The sequence below is a fragment of the Pteropus alecto genome, unplaced genomic scaffold, assembly GCF_000325575.1.
Source record: "Pteropus alecto unplaced genomic scaffold, ASM32557v1 scaffold3, whole genome shotgun sequence".
In the NCBI taxonomy this organism is placed as follows: Eukaryota; Metazoa; Chordata; class Mammalia; order Chiroptera; family Pteropodidae; genus Pteropus; species Pteropus alecto.
Window position 1 is genome coordinate 54,054,990 of NW_006442484.1, and position 26,123 is coordinate 54,081,112.

Sequence of the window (26,123 nt, forward strand, 5' to 3'; positions counted from 1 at the left end):
AATTTCATCTTCATTATTTGTCTATTTGCTATACCTCCTCTTTTTTTTATTTTTATTTTTATCAGGTGTCCTGGGCTTATAATATGCATCTTTAATTCATGACACCCTCGCTTCAGGTAATTTATACAACTTTCACCTATAATATCCAGAACCTTATACACTAATATTGTATTTCTCCACTCCTTTCTTGTGTATTAGTTTTAAATCTTTTAGTATTACTTCCAGTGCAGGTCTGCTAGCAATAAATTTTCTCAGATATATTTTTAATCTAAAAATGTTGTTATTTTATCTCCATTTTAAAGATATTTTTAATATATCTAGATTACTAATCGGAAGTTTATTTTTTCCTTCAGCTCTTTATATAAGATATTCCATTTTCTTCTCCTGTGAATTATTTCTTGATGAGAAATTTGTGATTCTTTTGATATTTGTTCCCTTATACCTAATGTATCTTTTTTCTAGATTTTTAAGATTTACTTTTTATCCCTGATTTTTAGCGATTTGATTATTATATTCATTTGTGTAGTTTTTCTTTCTTGTGCATTAATTGTTTTCTAAATTTGTCAAGGCTCTTGGTTTTATGTTAGTTTTCATAAAATGTAGATAAGTTTTTTGCCATTATTTATTCACATATTTTTTCTGCCTCCACCCCTAGGATGTCAATTACACAATTTGATGGATCTTGATAGTATATTATTGGTTACTGGGTTATATTTTGTTTGTTTGTTTGCTTATTAAGTCTTTTTTCCCCTCACTGTACTTCACTTTGCTCTGTCTATATTGCTCTGTCTTTAAGTTTACTGATCTTTTCTTTCATAATGTCTAATCTGCTCTTAAATACATCTGATGAATTTCTTATTTTATATATTGTATTTTTCAGGTTTATAATTTTTATTATAAACTTCTCTTTTTTTATTATTTACTTCTCTTTTATATATTTTACTTTTTCTTATTATGTTCATGTTTAGCATATTTATAATAGTTATTTTAAAGTTCTTGTCTACTAATTCCATCCTCTGTCATTTCTGTGTCTGTTTGAATTGAGTAATTTTTCTCCTAGTTATGGAACACAATTTGCTTTTTCTTTGAATATTTAGTATTTTTGAGGAATTGTGAATATTTTTGAATATCATGTTGTTGGCTGCTAGATTTTATTTTCTTCCTTTAAAGAATGTTGAAGTGCCTTTTGGCAGGTAGTTAAGCTACTTGTGGGCCAGCTAGATCTTTTAACGTTTTCTGTAAGCTTTATTATGACAAATCTAAAATGACATTTTAGATTTAATTTAGTACTATTACTGAATTAAGTGCTAAATTTCTTTTAGTAATGTGAGAGCTCTGGAATTGCTTCTTAAACTCATAGAAATTTGCCAAATACATACAGTTTTATTATTCGGTAACAAACTCAAAAGGATTGCTATCCAGATTCTTGTAATTCTTACCTACATAAGTCCATCCTCTCCCTCATATTTTTCCTAAAACCCCAGTCACCTCAACCTCCCAATCTCCAATCTCACATCCTCCACCATAGGGACCATCATGCTGTGCATGGGTGTTTGCCCCTTAACTGTGATCTAGAAGTGCCAGCATGCAGAAATTTGTGGGGATTAGATGGCTCGCCTCACATTTTTTCTTCCTCTCAGAAATCAAAATCCTGCACTGTCTTTTGATCAATGTCTGAAAACAGTTGCTTCACATATTTTGTCCAGTTTTTTAGCTATCTATATTAGAAAAGAGGGTTCAGGTCCAGTTACTCATGGCTGATGATGAAATTCTCCTTCTAGGTGATTTATTTTTTGTTTAAAAAAAAAGCCTAGCCATATTTTTTTCCGCATGCCAGCTATATCTTTAACAGTAGCTTACTGTATAACACTCAAATATACAAACATAATGCCAGGTGGCTTTTAGAGAGATAATGAGAAAATGGAGACATGAGACTTATATGCTAGGCAATAATGATGTTTTAGAAGACATTATAAGCAGGGCAGTCGCTGAAAAACAAAATGATTATAATTGATTAATTACAAAAGAAAAGGGTAACTTTTGCACAATGGTGAAATAAAAGATTTGTAAATTATAAAAAAGAAACAGGTATGTAATTCAGGGAAGAGACAAGTTGACGAAAATAAGTAGGCTGCTAAACAGAAAAGTGAGGCTTATAAAGAATGAAGCAACCAGGCCTCTAGCCAAGGTGCTGAACCTGAGTGATATTCAACTCAACACAAAATGATACTTGGCCCAGTACAGAAGAGAACGGCTTATAGAAATCTGTAATGAATGGAAAATGACCAGGCAATCACAGAAACTAAAGACACCACAGAAGACCACTGAACTGCCTAATCTGTGTTAGTAACATTTCTAGCACATCTATGGAGAGGAAGTAGGGAAATAAGTGCTCTGAGGTCAAAGAAATATATTGACATTCTTTTCTGTAAGCTCTGGAGCATACAAAACATTTCAGAGTCACAGAGGAGAAAAATTCTCTCTTTTCACCACATAGAGATTTTCCCACAGGACTAGATCATCATGGTGCCAAGGCTGTTTTGTAAAGCTGCTTCAGAAAGCCTTATCAATGTGAGAATGTAGAGCCACCTGCTTTTCCAAAAAAAAAAAAAAAAAAAAACACCTAGTATTACAAGCTAAAAATACCATTTTTATAGTATTATGATTCAGTTCGACTAGCTCTAAGAACATGCTGTGGGGAAATTTGGAGCTATAAACTGGTGACATGAAGACAAATCAGATTCTTCCATCCCTCAAGAAACTCACAATTCAGAAGAATAAAACTGAAATAAAAACATTCCAAATTTTGACCAGTAATTATTTGGAATTTATCTCAACAAGAAGAGGTAAAGCCATGTACAAAATATCCAAAAAAAACCTTAATCAGATCAAAGCAGAATAAAGTGTTTGGTAAAGTTGAATAACAATATATGATATACTTTTAAACCTTATTATTTAGTAAAAATATGAAAAGGAAAGTTGGATTCAGTGATGTCTACATGGATTAGCATGAATGATATTTTCTACAGTATTTCAAGGTTCCAATGGGAATGCTTTAATTTTATATGCATATTTTTGGTCTCTGATGAAGCAAGGAATTTTCTAATTGGTAGCTAGTGAGAGCCTCAAAGTAGATTCTCAGATTCGTTGCCTTGACAGGGGACAGTAGTGAGATCATTGTATTAATAAAGTCTAAGTCACTCTGACTAACAATGTCTTTCTTGCCAACTCATAGCTGCTGAATTACGCTCACTTCATTGCAGATATAAAACCTGTTGTGCCAACTTAAAGAAAGGTTTTTCTTCCATCTTTTTATAGAGAAGTGTACAGGGCAATAATTGGGGCTTAATATACTTTATAAAGACTGATATGAAAAAATAAAAAAAATAGTTGAAAACAAATGCTGAAAATGTGAAAAATGTGAACGAAAGATGCCTTGGAATATAAAAATAATTTGCACTTATTTTTTTTCCTAAAATTATCAAGTCTATGTTTAGTTCTAATAGCCCTAAAGGCTACTGGGAGATAAATGTCCCCAGAAACATACCATTTACACATTTTTCTTTGCACTCTTCCAGACTTTCAAATCGATTCTGATTTCCTTCACATCCTCCATATATAAATTCTTCACACTGTTGAGTGTGAATGTTGAAAAAAAATCTCTTTAGCATTGCTTTGCATGGGCCATCGTCTGCTTTAAATGCACAAAATGGATGTACAAGTTTCAGTGGCAGCAACTCAGCATCTACAAAGTAAAAATAAAAATGTGATATATCATCTTTCATCAACATTGTAATAATGTCCTTTATTTCCTTTTTATTTCATTTTTAATATGTCCCAGATTTAAGGAAAAGTACAAAAACCCATAAAAAGTTATTCAAAGCTATCAAAAAGGTAGATAAATTTTATAAACTCACCAAAAGACAGGTCTCATCAACTATTAAACTTGAATAGTTGATTATTAGTCAGTGATTAAAGAAAAATGTAGATTAACTTTTCTAGACTCATGATAGATATTGCTTAAACCTGTACCAGTTGACTGATATGGCATTGAGTAGTAGTTGCAAGGTAACCTTTTTGTTGACATTACAAATAAGTAGAGACCTCTTTTTTAATTCAGCATTTGTTGAGGGCAGATGTTAATTTGAGTTTCCCTCCCTAATCCACAACTGCGTCACTTTTTAAAAAAAGCAACACTGTATTCATATTCATATATATATATATCATGCTACATTAAACCATTCTCTAAATATAAAAATGTGTTTGATCAATCTATCTCATCATAAATTCTTTTACTTACCATGATTATTTTTTTAAGAACATTGAAAAAATTAAATGCTTTCTATGTTTAAAAAGAATGAGGCTATTCTCTTGACCTGGAATTATAACCTTTCCCCTAAATATTCAATCACTTATTTTAGTCACAGGAGAATTTTCTGTCTTGGGGAGGAGGGACTTGTACATACAGAAAACTCAACTAAAATTTTTAAATTTGATTTTTATCAAGTCTAATAATAATAGAGGCCTAATTTTAAATAAATTACATTTGCTTACGGAATCTACCAGTAAGATATACACTGAAAATTTTGATTGGTACAACCAAAATAATAATGATCAAAGAATGCCATATAATACTGCTTCAGTATTGTACGTGCATTGAGTCTATGTCTTTTCTATACCATTCAATATTCACTGTGATCCCTTATAGGGGCTATTGAAACTTCAAACCAACTTAAAACAATTTGCCCTATAGGATGCAGAGATATTCTATTAAATTAGAACTGGTAAGTATAAATATCTTCAAAAAAATGTTTTAATGCACCATAAAATAATTTACTTTTTAAAAAAAGCATGAATAACTGTCACTTTAATATTTTTACATAAAATATTTAAAAACATAAAAGATAAATTTGTGAATGTATGATATTCTAAAAAAATCAATGATAAATTTTCCTGTAGCTTCACAGAAGTTTTGAAAGAGAAAGTATGTATATCATACTTTCTTGGATTAGGTAATTTTATCAAGCCTCTTATACACTTCATATTTTGTTATCCTAATGATCTATAGAATTAATGTCAAGTATTAGTCATATTTCAGTAATGTTAAAACTATAACAAAATAATTTAAATGTTATTTTTAATTTTCTATATGAGTCTTAAAGAGATAAATAGGCCTTGCAATCTTGAAATGGTTAAAAATATGGCTTTCTACACATATCTTGGTATTATTATATTTTTCAATTCATTCAACACTTTGCATGAACATGTAAATTTTATCTCAACCACTAATGAAGCTTTTTTAAAAAAAATCTGAGTATAATTTGCAGAATATCATATCACCATTTTGATTTCTTTGATAACTAAATTAACCAATTTTTCAATTGATATAAATTGAGATAACAGAAATAATAGAACAGTAAACTGTCAAACCTAAAATTTGATAAGGTAGAATAAAAGAGATTTGTTATAATGCATACATCTTTATCTACAAAAGACAGCTCCACACCTGAGTTGACATATCAGGAAAACTATTTCTCATGAATAAATAATTTTATATGATTCTTTCTCATTGATGATTCCTCTACATTTTACTCTTAACATATTTGATAGTCCTTATCATCATTTATATTTACATTTTCTGTATTAAAGACATATTCACCCCAAGTTCAACCTGCTATTTTGAAGTTTTGCCACCAGGTGGAGGCAGTGCATCACAAAAATGCAAGCTAGACCACCACAGTTGTAGTTATAACAGTAATAACAGCTAATGTTGTTTACTGAGTAATTACTATGCTTCAAACATTTCGTAATTATACCATTTAATTATCACAACAAACTTCTGAGTTAGGCGTTATTATTTCCATTTTACAAATTATAAAGTGGCACTTCTGAAATTAATTGCTCAATTCACACTCTTAAGTGATGACTTTAGAATTGACCCCCACATCGTTTTATAGTCAATGTCTCACACATTCTTACTGAGTGATATTGTCACAGATCTAATCTATGTGACTAAGATTCCTAAAGTGGCACTTAGGTGAAGCATACAGACTTAATTATATAATGTCCACTCAATTATTTTCTAAAATTCACTTTATAGAAACTAAAAAGCTTTTGATGATGAAAATAGGTAATGATTTTACACCAATTTCCTAAGAATTAACTTAAGAAATGTTTCTAAGAAAACCATTAACTTTTTAAAACTATATTTTATTAATTGTTAGTTAATTATTCATCTTTACCGTTTAACATCATATATTGCTTCCATGAATCCTTAATTTTGTGCAATGAACTTGAGTCACACTTGAACACAGCATCCCTAAAGTAAGGAAGTGATCAGGTGTGCCCTGGTGGACACTATGCCATGCAAATTCATTCAAAAGGGACGGAAGTCTATCTTATTTTCATTTCTTACTTTGGATAAAGCTTTTTGAAATTCAACGATCGTGTGTGATCATTTGTCAGGTACTGTTCTGTCACAGCAGATACGGTAGTAGTATATTAGGTGGCAGCAGTCCCTCCACTTTATAGTGCAGGTAGGCACTAAAGACATATAAATATTCAAGAAGTTTAGGGTGCCATGCGAGTGCGTAATAAGACACTTAAGGTTGTCTAAGGGTGTCAGCGATAACTTCCTGAGACTTGCCACTGAGACTTGAAGAAAGGCTTGACTATTATAAGGATTGAGCTAAGGCCATGAAACTAGAAAACACATACAGGGCAGTGTAATAGGAATTCCATGTGATGCAGCCAGATAAATAGAAGTATGGTTTATAGTTAGCCATCTTTGTAATTGATTTCTTGTATTTTATGTCTCACAGTCTGAGGATTACTATCTCCCTCTCCCTTCTCCCTGTCCTGGGATGTTGGATGGTAGCTCATGATAATATTTGGAGATGTGTCATGTCCTTGTTCGTTAGAATCCTCATTCTTCTAGAACTTGTTTGGAAACCTAGAGCGTTAAGGCGTCTTACTACCTAAGTCTACATATTGCTTCACTCTCTGACCAAAAGATTGGATTTCTCTAGAAGAAAGAAAACAGTCATGTACTCTTCGCTTTCTCTATGTCAGAAAATGTATCAGATGCTTTTTGCAGTTGCTATATAAACCATATGAACATAGTTATTTATATCACTTATTTATAGATTAGGACACTGGGAGTCAGAGAGTTTATATAACTCATCTAATTTTGCAAGGCTACTGTGTGGCAAACCATACACGCAAACTTAGGTCTGTCTGGTTCTACATCTTATAAAAGATATTTGCCTCTCTCTGAATGTTGCCTCTCTCCCAGTCCAAAGGAATTTTTAAAAAGCTTATCACCACTGCTTTTGATTATTCATTTTGTCTTTTCAAGAAGCTTATTGTATTTCATTCTCCCTGAAGGTTGGACTGATTTTTTAAAAAGTCTACTATTGACTTGTGAGAGAAGCAATAAAATCTTGTATATTTTTCTATAAAATGATAGTAAACTATTTCGATGATATGGTATAATTCTATAAAATGGTGGCATGACTTTGCCGTAATGTGATAAATGGTATCTCCAAAACTGAGTAGATTCAGAGGTGGGATCATGCTATTGCAAGATTAAAGCCAAAATTGGATAAGACTTCACCTAAGTCTAGCTTTAAAATCAATTTTTTTTTTTTATCCAGCTGGTTTTGGTCTGGATTTCCCCAGAGATTTGAAACTCTGGCTTAGTTCGTGATAGGTTAATTCTGGTTTCTTGGCTGACTGTAGCAGCAGCAACAATTTCAAGACTTCCTGGTTAACTGACATGCATTTTCTCAGCCTAATTGGGGGAGACTGGACGAGGTGAATATTGAGAACACCTGGACCTTTTCATTCGTCACATCCCGTCTCTACCCAACTTTCAGAATATTAGATCTTTAGCCATCCTTTTTGAGAAATGAACCAAATGAAGGATTATTTGCCTAAATTTTATAAGGCATATTATAGTTTTTACTTCATTAAATGTTTCATCTTTAATAAATTGTAACTATACGGAAAGATATAGATATATATTTAACTATCTATCTCTAGATATAGATGTAGATATAGACATATAGAGAGATAGAGATAGATAGAGATAGAGATATATGAAACATAACAATAAGCCTTTATTTTTTACTATGAGTATGATGTGAGTGGCCCTGTTACTCCTAGCTGGGTTTGCTTCTTGTCTACTGGTTACTGGGCCTCATCTAGGCTAGGCCTATGTAGGTGGCTGCACTATAAGCTATGGGTCCGGCTGGTGCAGATCTTCAGATCTGCTCAAAGTATCTCACTCGGGGCTACGGGCTGAAGTGATATAGCATTTAGCACTTGGCCACTGCCCTATGCACAGCTTTCAGATCACCAAGCTTAGATGCGTCCCCTTCCTCTTTGCATTAACAGCAGCACCTATGCATGCCCCTGTCACTTTATTTACTATATTATATTGAATAACCTGTCTACAATTCAGTCTCCCATGTGAAACTGTGATTCTTGAAAACCCAGAGTCAGTCATCACTGCTTCCCTAGAACCAACCACAATTTCAGACACATAGGATATATTCATTCAATCTTTATCAAAGGGAAGTACACTGAACAAAGTCACTTTAAAGAGCTATTAGAGATATGAATAAGAATGTTTATGGAAATCTTTGGTACCTCATAAACATACACACAAATAGAAGCTGTTACTGTGTTCATATTCTCTCACTATTATCAATGACGAGATTTCTATCAATCATGTACTAATTTGCCACAAAATATTTCTTTTAAGAAAGAAATCTATAATAATAATCACTGTACAGTCTTCTCCTTGTTCTATTGTTTTATTGTTAATACTTTATTTTTGGATTTCCAGTGTTTAATATTATAGCCAAAAAAAAAACCAACCCCTCCTTGCCTCTGGCAACCACCTACAGATTTGGACTAAGGTTTGAGTTTTGTTTTGTTGTTTTGTTTTGTTTTTTTACACATCACATTTTATATATAAGACACTTTGCTGAAAACTAATTTTTCTATACAATGGAGAAAAAACTGTTAACTTTTTTATTAAAATTGAGAGCTTTGACTAGCTACAAAAGTCATATGCTTCTATCATTTTACCTGTAACATTCTTATGTTCTCCATCTTCCTCAGGAACAGCATTGAGAGAGACAGAGGCACAACTAAGCAACAGATATACAGAAGCCCAAAATATCTGTTCTTTCTTCATTGCACAAATCATCTGTGAAATACAGAACCCAGATATAGTTAATAAAGAGCATTAATGTGGAATTATCTATAGACTAGTAAAAATCATATGCATGCCTCCGAATGCAAATTTTTATGACCTTTAATAGGCATTCTCATGCACCTCTGTCCACAAATTCCATCACATACACATTCAGTGACTATATCTAAAAACATTCAAGTATACAGATCATATTTCAACCTTGAAAATACAAATTAAAATGGAACTAATTGAGAGACATGGGTAATAGCTAATCAAAATAGCTAAGTATGTATTAAGGTCTATTTTCATATGCTGTTCTATTTGTCACATATTTCTCATAGCTATTATTTTTTCTCAGCACTAATTATATTTTAATATATTTTTCTTGCATTATTCTATTATTTCATTAATGGAACATTCAAATACTGATTTATCTTTCCTTTTGCTCTGGTCTTTCTTTTAAAAAAGAAACATATTATCCAAATTTTCATCTTTGTTTCCTTTAAAATATATTTCTGTTTTTATAACCAATTTCCTAACCAGGTAGTATGTGAAATAATAAAACTGCTGAAAAAAGAAATGTCTGACATTCTAGCCAGTCCTTTATACCAGTCTTCCACTCTCAAGTTAGGGAGTTATCTAATTCAAAAGAGTTTCACAAAAAAGTGACTTTAAATGATAAACCAACACATTTACATTTAAAGGAAATAGATTTCAGCAGGATTTCCTGTTTCAAATGGTTTAAAGATCCATAGCAAAAAAATAATGGAAAAGCACATTTAAAATTTTTTTAAAGGGCCATTTTTACTTTGGTTTCAAAGGTGGAAGGAAATGTGTAATGTTCACATAGCATTATGGGAAGAAGAAAAGAAAGGAACATATGCACATGTTCAGCCACTGATGATATCACAGTCAGGAAGGAAAGGGAAAGCTTATCAGTAAACATTCACAAATGCAGGAACAGATATCCCATCAAAAACAAGTTAAAGAATTCTCTGTTTTTATATGTAGTGAATGCAGCTGCAATATACACCATTCAGATGTGGGGAGCCTAATAATAAATAATAAAGTAATAAATACCATTTTGCTTTAAGCTTCGTTAAAATAACTAATGAAATGTATGAGCTGTTTCCTCAGTGCTTTGGAAATGTTAATACATATTTGAGTTTTAGTCAGTAGCAGTGTCATATTCCTTCTAAATCATACCATAAACTACTTGAATCCACAAATATATATGTATATATGTGCATACATATATACAATTTTGAAGAGTCTTTATCTTATTTTTGAAAAGTATTTTTCAGAGACTCTTCCATTTGATTCTTTGAGATATACAACTCTGTTATACTTTGAGTGTAAAATATAGCATGTTTAGGGTAGCAGGCTGAGGTTGGGTGCCTGCTGAAGAACATGATGAGAATGTGAGCTCTAAATCTTTCTTTAAAAATGGTGGCCTAGAATGTTGTCTAATTTTAGTCGTTTTAAACTTTCCTTTATTGCAAGGATCAGATGCCATCTCAGACAGTTTAAGTCAAAAGGTCATCAGCTCATTCATTCTAGAGAAGGTGGAACAATCTCGGACTAGAAAGGTAGGTTTGAAGCTGGATCTCAGAAATGTCTGGAGTCAGGATGCTGAATACCACCATGAGTCTCTCATTGCTGTTACACCCTTTAGACAGTAATAACTGGGATGATAGCCAGCACTTGGTGGATATTTTTGGTGGTTGTTGTTTTGATCTTACGTCACATCATGATGATGTGCTTGGAAATATGCTAACTTTGAAAAACATTGTCTGGTCGATATCTCAGCATCTATCTGTTTAAAAGAGTAAATGGAATATTTTTGTTACTGTTTGACCTATATTTTCCTGTATTAAAATTTATTTACCACATTTTTTTTTCTACAGAATCATAATTTTTACTATTTTACTTTCTTTCCATTTGATTGATGCTTTATTGCCCCGGCAACAATAGCATCCTTTGCTAAGGTTGGACAATCTAGAAAAAAAAAATAGATAAATTCCTAGAAAAATATAACCTACCAAGACTGAATCATGGTGAAATAGAAAATATGAACAGTAATTACTAGTGAGGGGATTGAAGCAGTATTCAAAAACCTCCCAATGAACAAAATTCCAGAACCAGATGGTTTCACCGGTAAATTCTATCAAACATTCAAAGAGGAATTAAAACCATTTCTTCTCATCCTATTCCAAAAAATAGAAGAGAATGGAACTCTTCAGAATTCATTTTATGACACCAATATCACTGATGACTATAGATGCAAAACTCCTCAACAAAATATTAGCCAACCGAATTCAACAATACATTACAAGGATTATACACCATAATCAAGAGAGATTTATTCTAGAAATGCAAAGATGATTCAATATCCACAAATCAGTCAATATGATATACACATTAACAAAATAAAAGATAAAAAAATCATATGATTATCTTAATAGATGCAGAAAAGTCATTTGAAAAAATTCAACATCCATCTATAATTAGAAACTCTCAACAAAGGAGAGGGAACACACCTCAACATAATAAAGGCCATGTATGACAAGCTCACAGCTAACATCATACTCAATGGTAAAAAGCTAAAAGGCTTTCTTCTTAGATCAGGAACAATACAAGTGCCCAATCTTGCCACTTCTATTCAACATAATATTGGAAGATCTAGTCAGAGCAGTTAGGTAAAAAAAAAGAAAAGGCATTCATATTGGAAAAGAAAAAAGTAAAACTATCATATTTTGCAGATGACATATTATATATAGACAACACTAGAGTTTCCATCAAAATCTGTAAGAACTAATAAATTCAGTAATGTTGGAAGATACAAAATTAATACACAAAAATTGGTAGTGCTTCTACACACTAATAATGAGCTATCAGAAAGAAAAATAGCAATCCCATTTATAATTTCATCAAAAAGAATAAAATATCTAGAAATAAACTTAACCAAGGATGCAAAAGGCCTATATATTGGAAACTATGACATTAATGAAAGAAAATGAAGAAGAGATACATAAATGGCAAGATATTCTGTGCTCATTGATTGGAAGAATCAATATTGCTAAAATGTCCATACTACCCAAAGCAATCTATACATTCAGTGCAATTACTAGCAAAATTCTAGTGTCATTGTTAAAAGAAATAAAACAAATAATCACAATTTGTGTGGAACCATGAAAATCCCAAAATAGCTAAAGCAATCTTGAGAAAGAAGAACAAAGTTGGAAGTGTCATGCTCCCTGATTTCAAACTATATTACAGATCTATGATAATTAAAACACTATGATATTGGCGTAAAAACAGACATATAGATTGATGGAATAGAATAGAGATCGCAGAAATAAATTCACACTTGTATGGTCAATTAATTTTTGACAAAAGAGCCAAGAATATACCATGAGGAAAGGACAATTTCTTCAATAAATGACATTTGAAAACCTGGATCGCTATCTTACACCATACACAGAAATTAACTTAAAATTGATTAAAGACTTGAACAGAAACCATAAACCATAAAACCTAAAACTATAATCCTTCTAGATGAAAACATAAGTGATAAGTTTCTTGACATAGGTCTTGGCGATCAATTCTTTGAGTCTGACACTAAAAGAAAAAGCAACAAAAGCAAAATAAATAAGTCGGACTACATCATACTAACAAGCTTCTGCACAGCAAAAGAAACCATCAACAAAATGAAAATGTAACCTATGGAATGAGAGAAAATATTTGCAAATCATGTATTTGATAAGGGGCTAATATCCAAAATGCATAAAGAACTCATACAACTCAATAGCTAAAAAACAAATTATTGGATTAGAAAAATGGGCAGAAGATCTGAACAGACATTTTTCCAAAGAAGACATACAGTTGGCCAACAGGTACATGAAATTGATGCTCAATATTATTAATCATCAGGAAAATGCGAGTCAAAACCACAATGAGATATCACCTCATACCTGTTAGAATGGCTAATATAAAAAAAAGATAGTCTCAGGAATGGGGAGCACGGCATAGGGGATGCAGGCAGCAGTAATGTAATGGCTATGTGTAGAGCCAGAGGGAAGACAGAGTAATCAGGGAGATCATTTCATAAACTATATAAATATCTAATAAATGTACTGGATACTTGAAACTAATAATAAAATTTTTAAAAAGACAGGAAATGATGCAGATCAGAAAGGATGTGTTAAAAAGTGAACCTTTGTGCACTGTTGGTGAAATGTGAATTGATGAAGCCACTATGGAAACAGTATAGAGGTTCCTCAAAAAATTAAAAATAGAACTACCATGTGATCCAGAAATATAACTTTTGAGTATTTATCTGAAGAAAATAAAAACGTTAACTTGAAAAGATATATGTGCCCTCATGTTCATTCCAGCATTATTTAAAATAGCCAAAATATGGAAATAACTTAATTGTCCACTGATAGATAAATGGATAAAGAAAAAGTGGGGTGTGTGTGTATAATTAGTTTTATTCAGCCATGAAAAAGAATGAAATCTTGCCATTTGTGACAACATAGATGGACCTTGAGGACATTATTCTAAGTGAAATAAGTCAGAGACAATGCCATATGATCTCACCTATATGTGGAATCAAAAAAAAATTAAGCTCATAGATATAGAAAACAGATTGATGGTTGTCAGAGGTGGGGAGTTGGGGATTGGGGAAATGGGTGAAGAGGGTATAAATTTTTTTTTTTAAGTATGCATTTAGTAGAGTTTATGGGAGGTAGAGGTTAGGAAGAATTTGAAATATAGTTCAAAGGGAAAAAAAACCCAAAGATTATTTTCACCTAGAAAATTCTGTGTTTTTGAGCCTGGAGATGGGATAAGGGAAGATTTATGTCAGTTCAGAGAGTTTTTTTCTCTCTCTCTAATTAGTATTTAGCAGGATAATGATCTGAAAATGTTTCAACAATTATGAAAGCAAGAAAGAGGGATACATAACAGGATGTGAATTGCCTATTCACACAATCACATAGTACTTACTATGCTCACAATGACAATTATCCACATTTTTATACTTTTGCCTGTTTTTCATGTTTCAAAATAGCAATTTATTTCTCTGGCAAGATCTGTGCTTTGGTCGATATAAATATTAACATAAGATAGAAATAAAGAAAATATGCCAAGCACAGGCTCCCAGAAATTAAAACGAAGGCAGCCTCTCATATGCTGACAAGCATTTTAAAAGAATTTCTAATAAAAAGGCATTATTTACTATTTTACTATTTATTTATGACGTTAATATTCTCAAGAGAATTTGTGAAAGAAAGAGAATTGGTCTGTATGAACCTAGAAAGTCAGGAACCCAAAATAGAAAATGGATGCAGGTCCATTGGAGCTAGCAATATTTTGGTAATTTCACAGGTGACCGAAAGAGAACTCCTAAGGAATGAAAATGGACATTGATATCAATGAGAATTTATAGCAGAATCCAGCAAGCAAAAAGCTCATAGAGAATGGAAGAGACAAGTAGTAGGCTGGAAATATAGCATTAGATTTCTAGTACATCATTTTAGGAAAGGTGTGATATAACTAGTGGACAGTTATTGATCTATTCTATCCTTAGTTGTAGGGTACAGTCATTATTTTATCATCTCTAATCAGGAATTATCACATATTGTGTTAACGTATATATTATCAGCATGGGGCTTATATAATTTAAACTTCCTAGTTCAGATTTTCTTTATTTATTACATATTGTTAAACGTTTTTAAAGTTTTACTATTTATCTCTAAACAAAATGAGTACTTTACCATGTCTAAAAGAAAGAAATTTCATTTTGGCTGCTTCTTTATTTATGGCATACTAAGGAAAGACAGGAGAGACAAAACCTGACATCCAGAAAAAGAGAAAAAATATAACTTGAAGAATAATTCCAATTTTCTGCTCAGCAGTGGCTAATGTTATTCTCTTGGCGTTTATTACTTCCATCCACTCAATTTGGCTGATCCCCAGGAGGCCTACCCTTCTGCCCACTGAAACCCGAAGCCTGTTTTTATCTCTCATCAATGTGCTTTCTTGGCCGTTTCTCATTTTGGGTGAGTTTGCAGCACACTAACACCAAAGATAAAGAATGAAGAAGGGGAACATTAGAATAAAACTATGGTAGAAGGAGAGAGACAAAAAAGCCTATAGAGATTCTAATAGTTTTCTATTTTCTTTTTATGTTTTGAGGTTTACTTTTTATAAATGGTATTTTCGACTAAAAATTTTGAAATATTCTGAACGACTAGGGCCTGGCAATAGTTTTTTGTTGTTGTTGTTAAAAACATTTCTTACTAGACTTCATAACTGTTCCTGGATGGAGATTTACTTAACTTGCGTAATCTCAGTGAGAGGTTTGAAAGCCCAATTTTTCTCAGGAAAAGAATATTTTCTGAATAAATACATTATGGGAATGCAAATGTTTGGGCAGTTTCCCAAGAGAGGTCTAAGGCTGTGAAACTGCATGTTTGCCACATACCAAATTCTAACATGTCATTACAGAGCCCTCTTTATCTCTTTATTAATGTCCCTCCCCTGGGTCCCACATTCCTGGGGCACAAAGTCATCACTATAAGCGTTATTTTGGCATTAGGATTATTTATCTAGGACATAACATTAAAATTAAGATCAAATATGAGATTCTGGCTGTATGGTATATAAACCACATTTATATTAAGAAATTATATAGGAAGTACAAAGATATATTGTTATAAAACATCATTTTTTTGTAATGACATTATTTTTGAAGTGGCTACTTATCTATTGTAATGACATTATTTTTGAAGTGGCTACTGTATCTTTACAATAATGCTGTGCAGTCAGTGAAGCAAGTATACCAAATTGATGTTAGAGATACATGATTTATATTCCAACATTATATGCCTACATGGCTAGAAAGGGATAGGAAGGACTAGATCCTGGATTTTCCCAAAGCATCCTCAAAATAAACAAGACATATGAAATAGAAACCAAATCTAACTCAGGAAAATGTAATTAAATATATTAATTAGTTATGTCATTCAATATTTATTTCTCTTTGAAATATTACCTTTATTGTGACTTAAAGAAGATGATTAGGCAGCATCACTAAAGGAACTACAGGATAAAAATTGGTTTCTCTGGTTGGCTAATCCTATGAGTACAATTCATTAACTAATATAACTTTTTAATGTGATCATTATAATTTTTTATTCACCAAGTTGCCAAAATGTTTTTTATTCCTTAAACTCTATACTTCATTAGTGGTTATATTTATTACTGTGTAAATAGTTCCACATCACTCTTTCTATATATATGGGAAGTTATTTTTTGTCCCAAGCCTTAACAAACCATATCAGAGAAAGGCATAGGTTATAAGCATTAGAAAATCTGGGTTTTACCTCTTATATTTGGGAATAGGACACAGAAGTTCAACCATCAGTCAAAGCCTGAATCAATAGATTAAAATAAGCCTACACAAAGGAACATCTTCAAAAGAGGTACTTAAAAATCTAAATATCATGTTTTCTTTTTTTCCCAAACATTAGCGGAAATAGAAACCCCATATACCCACATTAAACTAAACCAAACAAAACAAAAAGCAAAAAAACCTTGGCTAGAGACCAGAATTGAAAAGAGCAAATTCCTATTTCATAAAAGCCCCATTTCAAACATGTCATTATAGCCAGCTTTTGAATTACCTGGAGTTAATTTTCATATTGTAGATTAAGTTTTTGTTTAGATTTTCTCTCTGGATGCCTGCTTTTAAGACATTTTTCTTACCATGGGTGGTTAAATTAGAGTTTGTTATTTTAGTAATAATAAATCATAATGCAAATGGCAGTTACCATTAATGAAACTTCATTATTTTTTTCTCATTTGTATCTCACACTCATCCTAAAATAATGTTCTCTATCATTTGATAGATGAGGATAAGTGGCTCAAAATGATAAAATAACTTTTTCAAGAAAACAGCTTATAAGTGGCAGCATATAAACTGAAGCAGATTACTTTAATTTAATCATTTTATTTTGTCAGATTTAAAAAATAATAATAAGGTTGAAAGGAAATTTAAATATTATGAAAACATATTTACACATTAATTGTGGATTGATTAGTATGATTCATTTATATAAAAATTATAAACAAAGATTTGAAAAAGGCACTATATATTTAAGGCATTCACCATCTTACAGTGGAATTGTGTACTCAGCCCTGCTGGTAGGGTAAGGTTTTTGGAACTCTGAGCATACAATAATATAAATGAAATATATGTTGGTAGGCCAGCTGGTAAAAAAAAAAAAAAAAAAAAATGAACGAAAGAGCCACAATGTTTAAGACAGGCAAACTTCAATGAACTAAGTTTTAAGGTTTGGCAAGAAGGATGAATTAGACCCAGTCGAAGGTGGCTTTTCTTTGCCTTCACTTCAAACTAGCCAAGAAGGCTTAAAATGGATCTTCACTAGGTAAAGATAAAAGTGATTTTGTGGATAAAGCTCACAGAAACTATCTTAGTGTACTAAGGATACCATAACAAAATACCACAGTTTGGGTGGCTTCAAAAACAAAAATGTATTTTTCACAGTTTTGGAGCCTGAGAACTCCAAGACTGAGGTGCTGGCTGATTCAGCCTGGTGAGAGCTCTCTTGCCGGCTTCTCCTGTCTCCTCAATAATGGCCTTTCTTCAGTGTGTGTGGATGGATAGATGATAGATAGATAGATAGATAGATAGATAGATAGATAGATAGATAGATAGATAGATAGATAGAAAGATCTCTCTTCCTTTTATTATAAGGCCACCAATCCTATCAGATTAGGACATCACCCTTATGACCTTGTTTAACCTTAATCACCTTCTAAAAGCCCTAGGTCCAGATACAATCACACTGGGGGTTTAGGCTTCAACATGAATTTGAGGGGGATATGATTCAATCTACAGTAGGAACTAGTTTTTTAAGAAAGTGTCTTCAAACTTGGTTAGTAAATTTGTCTCAGAAGCAAAGGTTACTTCCCTTTCATCATCATGCTGTGGGAGGATATATGTGAGCTCTAGAGTCTACTTTTTAATATGTAAGCTAATTATTTCCTTTCTGCACAGCTACAGGCTTCCATGTTCTATGTCTTGCTGCATTATTCAGCCTGAGGAAAGACTGGCCATGGTCTACCACATTCCTATAGGAAATGTAGTTATCACTTATCTAAGAAGGACACTTAGTATCAGTTCTCCAAAATTAAGTATTTTTGTTCTGTTGTTGCTGTTGTTTCCTAAGAGAGAATATCTGTTCTTGGAAAATAATTGTTTTGTATAAGTCTCTTCTAAGAAGAAAGTTTCCTTTTTAAGTTCACAACAAGAGGAAAAGATTTGGCAGGTAAAACAGGCCACTGCCTAACCCTTTCTCTTGCCTAATTCTTCAACTGTAATCACAAATCATATGTTAGAGTACAGAAGGCACTTCCCTATATGTCAGTTCTTGTACTTGAAATTGGGGAATAATTTTCTCTCAGCTAGTTTGTTGTGTGGATTAACTATGAAATTGCTCAGAAGTTTTATTTTAAAATTGGAGATTTTTCATAATTTTGCATAATAAAGTTTGTTTCAAAAAAATTCTAAGGTCCCAGATCTTAAGTATGTAATATTTGTCACAAGATTTTAGGAAAATGAGCAATCATTATCACTATTATGGAAAAGATGTAGAGACATCTCAATGGCAGCAGAGAGGAAATTCTTTGATAAATCTCTACTCTTAGGGTCCTCCTTACTGCCCCATTCCTGGAATTATACTCTAACTCAATCTCCTAAACGCTATGGAAATATTGTTTTTGTATCAAATCTCTGCTCAAATGGTGTCTTTTCAGTGTCCTTCCTTGAGCATCCTAGACAAAATAGCTCAATAATTATGTTCTATTCTCTCTCATGTTTTTTTTTTTTATCCACTATACTTATTCCTACATAACACATTATATATTTATTTGCTTACTATCTTCTCTGTCCTTAAATGCAGGAATTATCTCTGTTCTCTCTGGTACCTAACAGCAGTTCAATAAATGTTTATGAAATAAATCAATGAATTAAGGGATCTGTAAAATAAATAAATAAATAAATAAAATGCATTGTTACAGAAAATAAAAACTCACTGGAGAAATTTAAAATACATGTAGACACTATAATTATTTGAAACTGCATTAATGAAAGTGAACATAATAGATCTCGATGATAAATTAATCCTCTATTAGAGAATACAATAATTATTCAAGTAATTATTTATTCCTTTCTTCCATCCTCATTTCTCAGAAAACCTGCTCGTATTTTCTACTCATAAAATCTGCTCCCAAAATTCCTATTGAATGGACAATAATTAAGTCATTCAATGACTTTACAGATTTGACAGTTGTAAAAACTTGTATAGAGACAGGTCAATTGCTGATTCACAGGAAGAGGTATGGTGTAGATGTCCTGAGAGGGCCAAATAATGAGAGTTCACTAGAGAGTCTGCACTGGGGATCTTAGGTGTTTACATTTCAATCTCTGGCCTAACTCATGATTGTATGTTCTCTAAATTACTCCATACTCTATCAAGGAATTCTAAATCGTGCCCTCAAGGTCCTATTATATGTGTTGTTTAGTGCATCTAAATTAATTCTGCCCCATGACACATAATTAAAGTGTGATATATGTTACCAACATCTTAATTGACAGTGTTCAGTTTCTTTTTATAATTGTTATAAAAAATGTCGGTAACAGGTAAATGTATTTACAGAAATAAATTTTTTTCTATATTCATTTTGCAACCATTTGATTTTTAAAAATTTTTATAATTTGATTTAAAAAATTTTTTTATTCAAAAATATGTGATATTGCTCTTGCAATATAACTTCTATGACTATAATAAACTTATAGGTTCTAGGTCAAACAGAAATTTTATGTTTTCTAACCTCTGTGTTGAAAAAAATACAAAATTTTAATAATAAACCATCTAAATATTGTCCATTTTATTTGTATTTAATGCCATTTAGGGAAAAAACTGTAGCTTAGTTTTCATCTAAGTGCTATATCTGTATAAATCTAAAGTAAGCATTCTTTGTGCTTAGCAGAGGCCGGGGCGAGGAGGAGGGTAGGTAAGAGAACTGGGCAGATGTTGTTAAAGGGTAAAAGCTTGCAACCAGTAGATAAATGAGTCCTGGAGATCTAAAGCAAAGGATAGTGATTGTAAGACAATAGTACTGTATTGTAAAGTTGCTAAGAGACTAGATCTTAATTGTTCTCATCACTAAATAGAAAAGATAATTATGTGAGATGATAGAGGTGTTAGTTAACACTACAGTGGTAATCAAATTGCATAATATAAATGTATCAAATCAGCACATTGTACAACTTAAATTTACACATGTTTTATGTCAATCATATGTCAATAAAAATTAAATAAAGTAAGCATTGTCCTTGGTATTGTTGAAATAATATGGATCACAGTTAGGCAAAATTTTGCTTTGACTAGTATTACTAATTATAATAGGTTTAAATAAATATTTTCATCCAAAGGTGGAGAAAAGTATTGATAGATTGGTGATTTTCTGACCAACTGCTCTTATTTTTTAAATTAAATTTCACTGATACTGAATTTTTATTTATTTCTTCACCATGTATTTATGATGTCATTCTTTTAACATTTTAAAAATTAAAATAGTCTTCTTAAATTGAGAAAGTAATATACGTTTATTTCTAAGAAATCATAAAACCTAAAAAAGCAGAATAAATTATAGAAAAACCATGAACATACCCATTCAGAAAAATTACTGCTGCATATGATTTTATATGTATGTGAATATGTGTATATGTAAGAGTCTGTATGTGTGTAATAATATTTCTATGAACATATGTGAATAATCAAAGCATATATGTAGTTTAGTAACTTCCATTGTCATTGAACGTAAGGATATAGATATCTCTCTGAAAAGACCTGCATAACCTCATTTAAAGGTATATAATATTTTATCTTTTGAATGTTTTATAATTTACTTTACCAATTAGAAAAATAAGTATTTCTATTTTTGCAATTATAAACATCAGTATAATAAATATATTTGCAGTTTAATATTTCAAAATTTCCATAAGTATTTTTTATAATGAATTCACAGAAGAGGAATTATTGGGCCAAGTCTGTACATTTTTAAGAATATTGATATGTACTGAAAATTGTCATTCAGCAATATAGCCAATATACACATTTTTACAAGCATATGTGTTTATTTCTTTGTACCTCTGCCTAAATTTTGTGTGTGTGCCCAAATATGTGTGTGTTAGAGTGTGTATATTCTTTTAAAATTTTTCAATTGTTCATTTTAATTTCAGTAAAAGTTAAGTGAGTGACATCGTAGAGGATGTAATGTCTGTGAATTATAGAAGTTAGAGAAATATTTTACAGAGAATAAGGATGCAGAGTAAGAATCAGCAATATTAAGTTCTGGATTTGTTCTTGTATGCCATTTTTTCTTTCAAATTAATTTAAGGATTAAAAAGAGATGAGCAATCAAATACACTGAGGTCATTTTATACATAGGGCAAGATAGCATGGTAAAATGTAATGAAAAGGATGGATATAGAAAGGAATAAGAAAGATGCAGTTTGACCATCAGTCTGGTGCTTTCTACTTGTTTACTAGAAAAAAAAGCTTTAAACATCTATAAGATTCAAGTTAAATGAGGCTATTATAACCTACTTGTGTTGATAATGAGTAAAGATAATAGGTGTAAATCACACAGCAGTTAGAAGGCAACCTTAGAGGATTTTTCTTAGCAAAATTTAATCTACTCCTACAAACTCCAACATTTGTGATTTTCTACAGAAGTAGCAAATGTCTCTAGTATAGAGCCTAAATTTTGGTGAGAGTAATTAAAGAACTTAAAATACAACAACAACAAAAAATGCCCCGTTTGTTTTCAGAATAATGAATGTGACTTATCCCAAATCAGGCAACAGGGAAAAAAATGGAAAAGGATTGGAATTAAGTGTGAAAACAGTTTAGTTTATCCTCAAATTAAATAATCATGTTTTGAATCATTGATTCTTTTCAGAGAATTCCTGACATTTTCAACATTATCAACACCACGTCATCATCATCTTCCTCACTTCTAATCCTTAATTGTTTGAGTTTAATTCGATACTAAACAACAAAAAAAAAGAGTTAGATAAGAGCTCTTCTTTGAAAAAAAAAAAAGCATAATAAAATAGGCAAACACTGTCTATTACACTATAATCAAAATCAGAGGTTGAGCTAGATACTCAGTATAAGATGATTAATGCTCTTAATAATATGAGCATGGTAAACTAGAATAGGTTAATATCTGGAAGAGACCTAGGAAGGGGTTAATATCTGGAAGATACATCCTAGGACATATAAAAACCTTTGAAATCTTGGGGGGAAAAACTGGGCCAAAGAGGAAGCAAAATGTGTGAGAAATTTTATACTTGTAAACTGAATGAAGGAAAACGGCTCTCACTTATATAATAAATTATTTTAGCAAGAAAGAATAGACCTTTCATGAAGAAATAAAATAAGAGACAGAGATAAGTGACAGATTGTTCAAGATTCTTCAGATTTTGAAGCATAAAGTGACCCAACCAAGCAATTTACTTTCATATATTTATAAATCATCAAAAATATATACCTTCCATATTTCTTGTCATAACATCATAAATATTTAGTACACACACATACAACGTAAAACTAAAATTCCTCCAAACATATACTTGAAAGTTTTTATGTTGTAATTTGAAGTATATTCTGGAATATCAGAAAACCAGAAACAGAATGATGTTTTGAGATGCCTATGACATATAATATAATATTAGAAGTGGGGTTGGAGAGAGGTGGCTAGATTTGTGAGAAAATTAAAAATGAAACTTTAGAGAAATGGGTGATTTAAAATATGATACTGCAGGTAAGGAAGAGAGAAGATTCAAGGACAGCTACTGTTTCTGACTTAAGCAAAAGGGTCAAAAGCAGTGAGGTGGGGAACCTAAGAAATATAACAAGTTGCCTTGGGATGGTGATGAATTCAGTGTGAGGCCTTTTGAATTTGAAGTATTTGTGAGACATTCATTGGAGCCATAAAAAAAAAGAAGCCTAATATATAGGGATAGAGCTCAGCATAGACTACTCTGCTGGAGACGGAGATGTGAAAATGAATGATAATTACATCTGTGGAGTGGATGATACTGATTTGTTTAACATAGTTATGAAGCACTTGTTATGGAGCAGGCATTCTTATAAGTGCTTTACAAATATTAATTCATGTAATCCTTATAGTGTCGTGACTCTATATCATGAGTCTGAAGATTGGGAAAGAAAACCTTAGAAGTGAACTCAGCAGAACAAGAATGAGGAAAACAGGTCTGAGAAGACAGAAATAGCTAGAGAAGCAGAAGAAACCTGGGAGACTGTATTGACACAGATGCTGAAGGAAGTGACTACTTGAGAAATTGTTGCAAGTTGACATTATCTAAAGCACAGAGGGTTCATATAAGGCAAAGCTAAAAATCATCCATGGGGTTTAGTGACAATGGCATCATCGGTACCCTTGCAAAATTGTAGGAGAAGATTTGGTACAGTGGTGGGGCAGCAGCAGGTAAGCTGAGGAACTGGAACAGAAGCTGTGAAAATGGCAATTTATGATGTCATTTTATAAATCTATGCTGAAAAGTAATACAGAGCATTTGAAGGGAAACTCTTGTGGAAGGTATAGTTTTATATGTTTCTGCTGCTAGAGAGAGAGAGACAAAAGAAAAGTAAAATGAATAGAGAATAAGATCCTGAGAGCAGGTGAAGAGAGCCTAACTTTGGCCTGAAGAAAAAGATATCTTCCATTAAAATGAGAGATTTTCTTTGGTGGGCATTGGGATGAGGGCATGAGGCACATTTTTAGGTGTGTATGTATGTGCTTTGTGAGGGAGTTATTGAATAGCCGGTACAAAGGTGAAGATTTTCTTGCCGTGATTCAATTTACTATGTGAAGAAGAGGTTGAGATTATCTGTTCAAAATGTCAAGAAATTGTGGACTTTTTTAAAATGTGAGAGTTTGACATTTTCTCTAGGTAAAATATACATGGTATTGAAAATTTCTTATTAAAGAGCTTCTGGGCTGCTAGAGGGCTAAATTATAAATTCATAGTAATTTGTACCTTCAAATACAGTGCCCCCTCTCTTCATATACAAAAATTTAACTTTCAAAGGATTCAGAGCAGGAATTTATCAACTAGATAGAAAAAAAAAAAACATAAAAAGATGCAAGACTTTGAAGAGTGTTGGCATAAAGAAATATATAAATGGTTCATTGTCAACCAATAATTTTTCCTACATGTGTACATTCTTTGTTCAAAAGTATAGATGATACTTTGAAATAGTGATCTCACACTTGGGAATTTAAAAATATAAATATCGCTAAATGAATCTTCATGTTTATCTTAGCATAAAAATACTATATTTTTAAACAATGTAGGTGTGCAACATTATGACAATTATTAGATATGGCAACATATTGATCTGCCAGACATAATATTCAAAAAATTAAATTGGTAATGATAATGACTAGATGATAAAATAGAGAATAATGACGGTAATATGAAATGTACAAGCTGTATACAAAAACATATATATCTTTAAAGAGCAACTAAGCAAAAATTTGTGTTCATGAACAAAATTTTTTAATAAGAAAAAATACACTAGGTCAGTGAGATTATGGATGTATTTTTGTCATATTTTTCAACTTTTTAAAAAGTTATTTCAGTCATCTTGTTTGTTTATGCAACAGCCATTCTCTGCCACTTTTCATTGATAGAAGATGAGATGAAAATGTTCATAATCTAGTTCTCAGGGAAGGATAGCCTACGACCAGCTAAGGAATAAAAAGAGTTTGTAAATAACAAGCTCTACATCAGCCCACATAATCATGGTGATTCCATTTTATTTCAGTGATTGGTTTAGCTATTTTTACATAATAAGTCTCTGCCCAATGAGATGAAAGAGAAAGTATGCTATCTTCCAGAGGTAGAGATATGATACTTTTGAAAAAGATTCTTTTTGAGGAGAACTACCCTGAGATAAAGATGACCTGCTGTGAATGAAGGAAATAAAATGATGGAGAAACCTTTATTCATATTGACTGACTCAACCAGTCTTGAAGCATCCTACCTCTGTACCTTGTATAATATAAGATAAATGGCCTCATTATTTAAACTACTCATGCTATAGTTTTGTCCCACAAGTAGCCAAATATAACCTAAGAGCGAAACCTATTTCGCTGTTTTTGCTTAAACTGATTATTAACCAATGTTGCTCAACATTTTTGATTCAGGGATACTTGGAAGATGGGAAAGTAGCATCAGTACTACAAAGCTCAGGTCAGAACCTCCTTTTCTTATCATTAAAGCTGTTTTCACATTAAAACAATGCCTGATGTTTTCCTATAAAAGAATCAGATTTTCAGATTATACTTTAAAATTATACTTAAAGATAAAATATGACAAACAATGAAGTAAAACATTCTGTACCTGATAAGTAAATTAATATTAGAAACACAGACTGGTTTAAAAATAAAAGCAAAAAAAAAAAACAACAAAAACCAAACTTCCCCAAATAATTACAGACTATTAACTCCAATCATGTTTACTAAAAGATTGGCTAATCCACTAGGCAAACATCTATTGGATTTGGCTCTTGGTAGAAGAAGTCACACTTCTGGAGAATTACGCAATGTGAAATTCCTTACTGTTAGCTAATAGGTCACATCATAACATTTATCTGTATTTTAGATTGTGACAATTTCACTGATAAAAACATTGGTTACTCTCTTTTAGATACAGAAGTAGTTGTCAGTTATGATTTTATAAAGCATGAGAGTTTTCTCTAGATATATGTTAAAAACTGTTCACTGC

General features: G+C 31.7%; 1 protein-coding gene across 1 annotated transcript in view; it reads right to left on the bottom strand.

The window, feature by feature from the left end:
• The window catches only part of TFPI (tissue factor pathway inhibitor), a 53,638-nt gene that overhangs the window by 16,325 nt on the left and 11,190 nt on the right, over window positions 1–26,123 (bottom strand). Inside the window, exons 2-3 of the mRNA XM_006921273.2 lie at window positions 9,097–9,217; window positions 3,548–3,745 (exon numbers count right to left, since the gene is read on the bottom strand). Of these exons, the coding sequence (XP_006921335.1) occupies window positions 3,548–3,745; window positions 9,097–9,217 (319 nt within the window). The remainder of the gene's footprint in view (window positions 1–3,547; window positions 3,746–9,096; window positions 9,218–26,123) is intronic.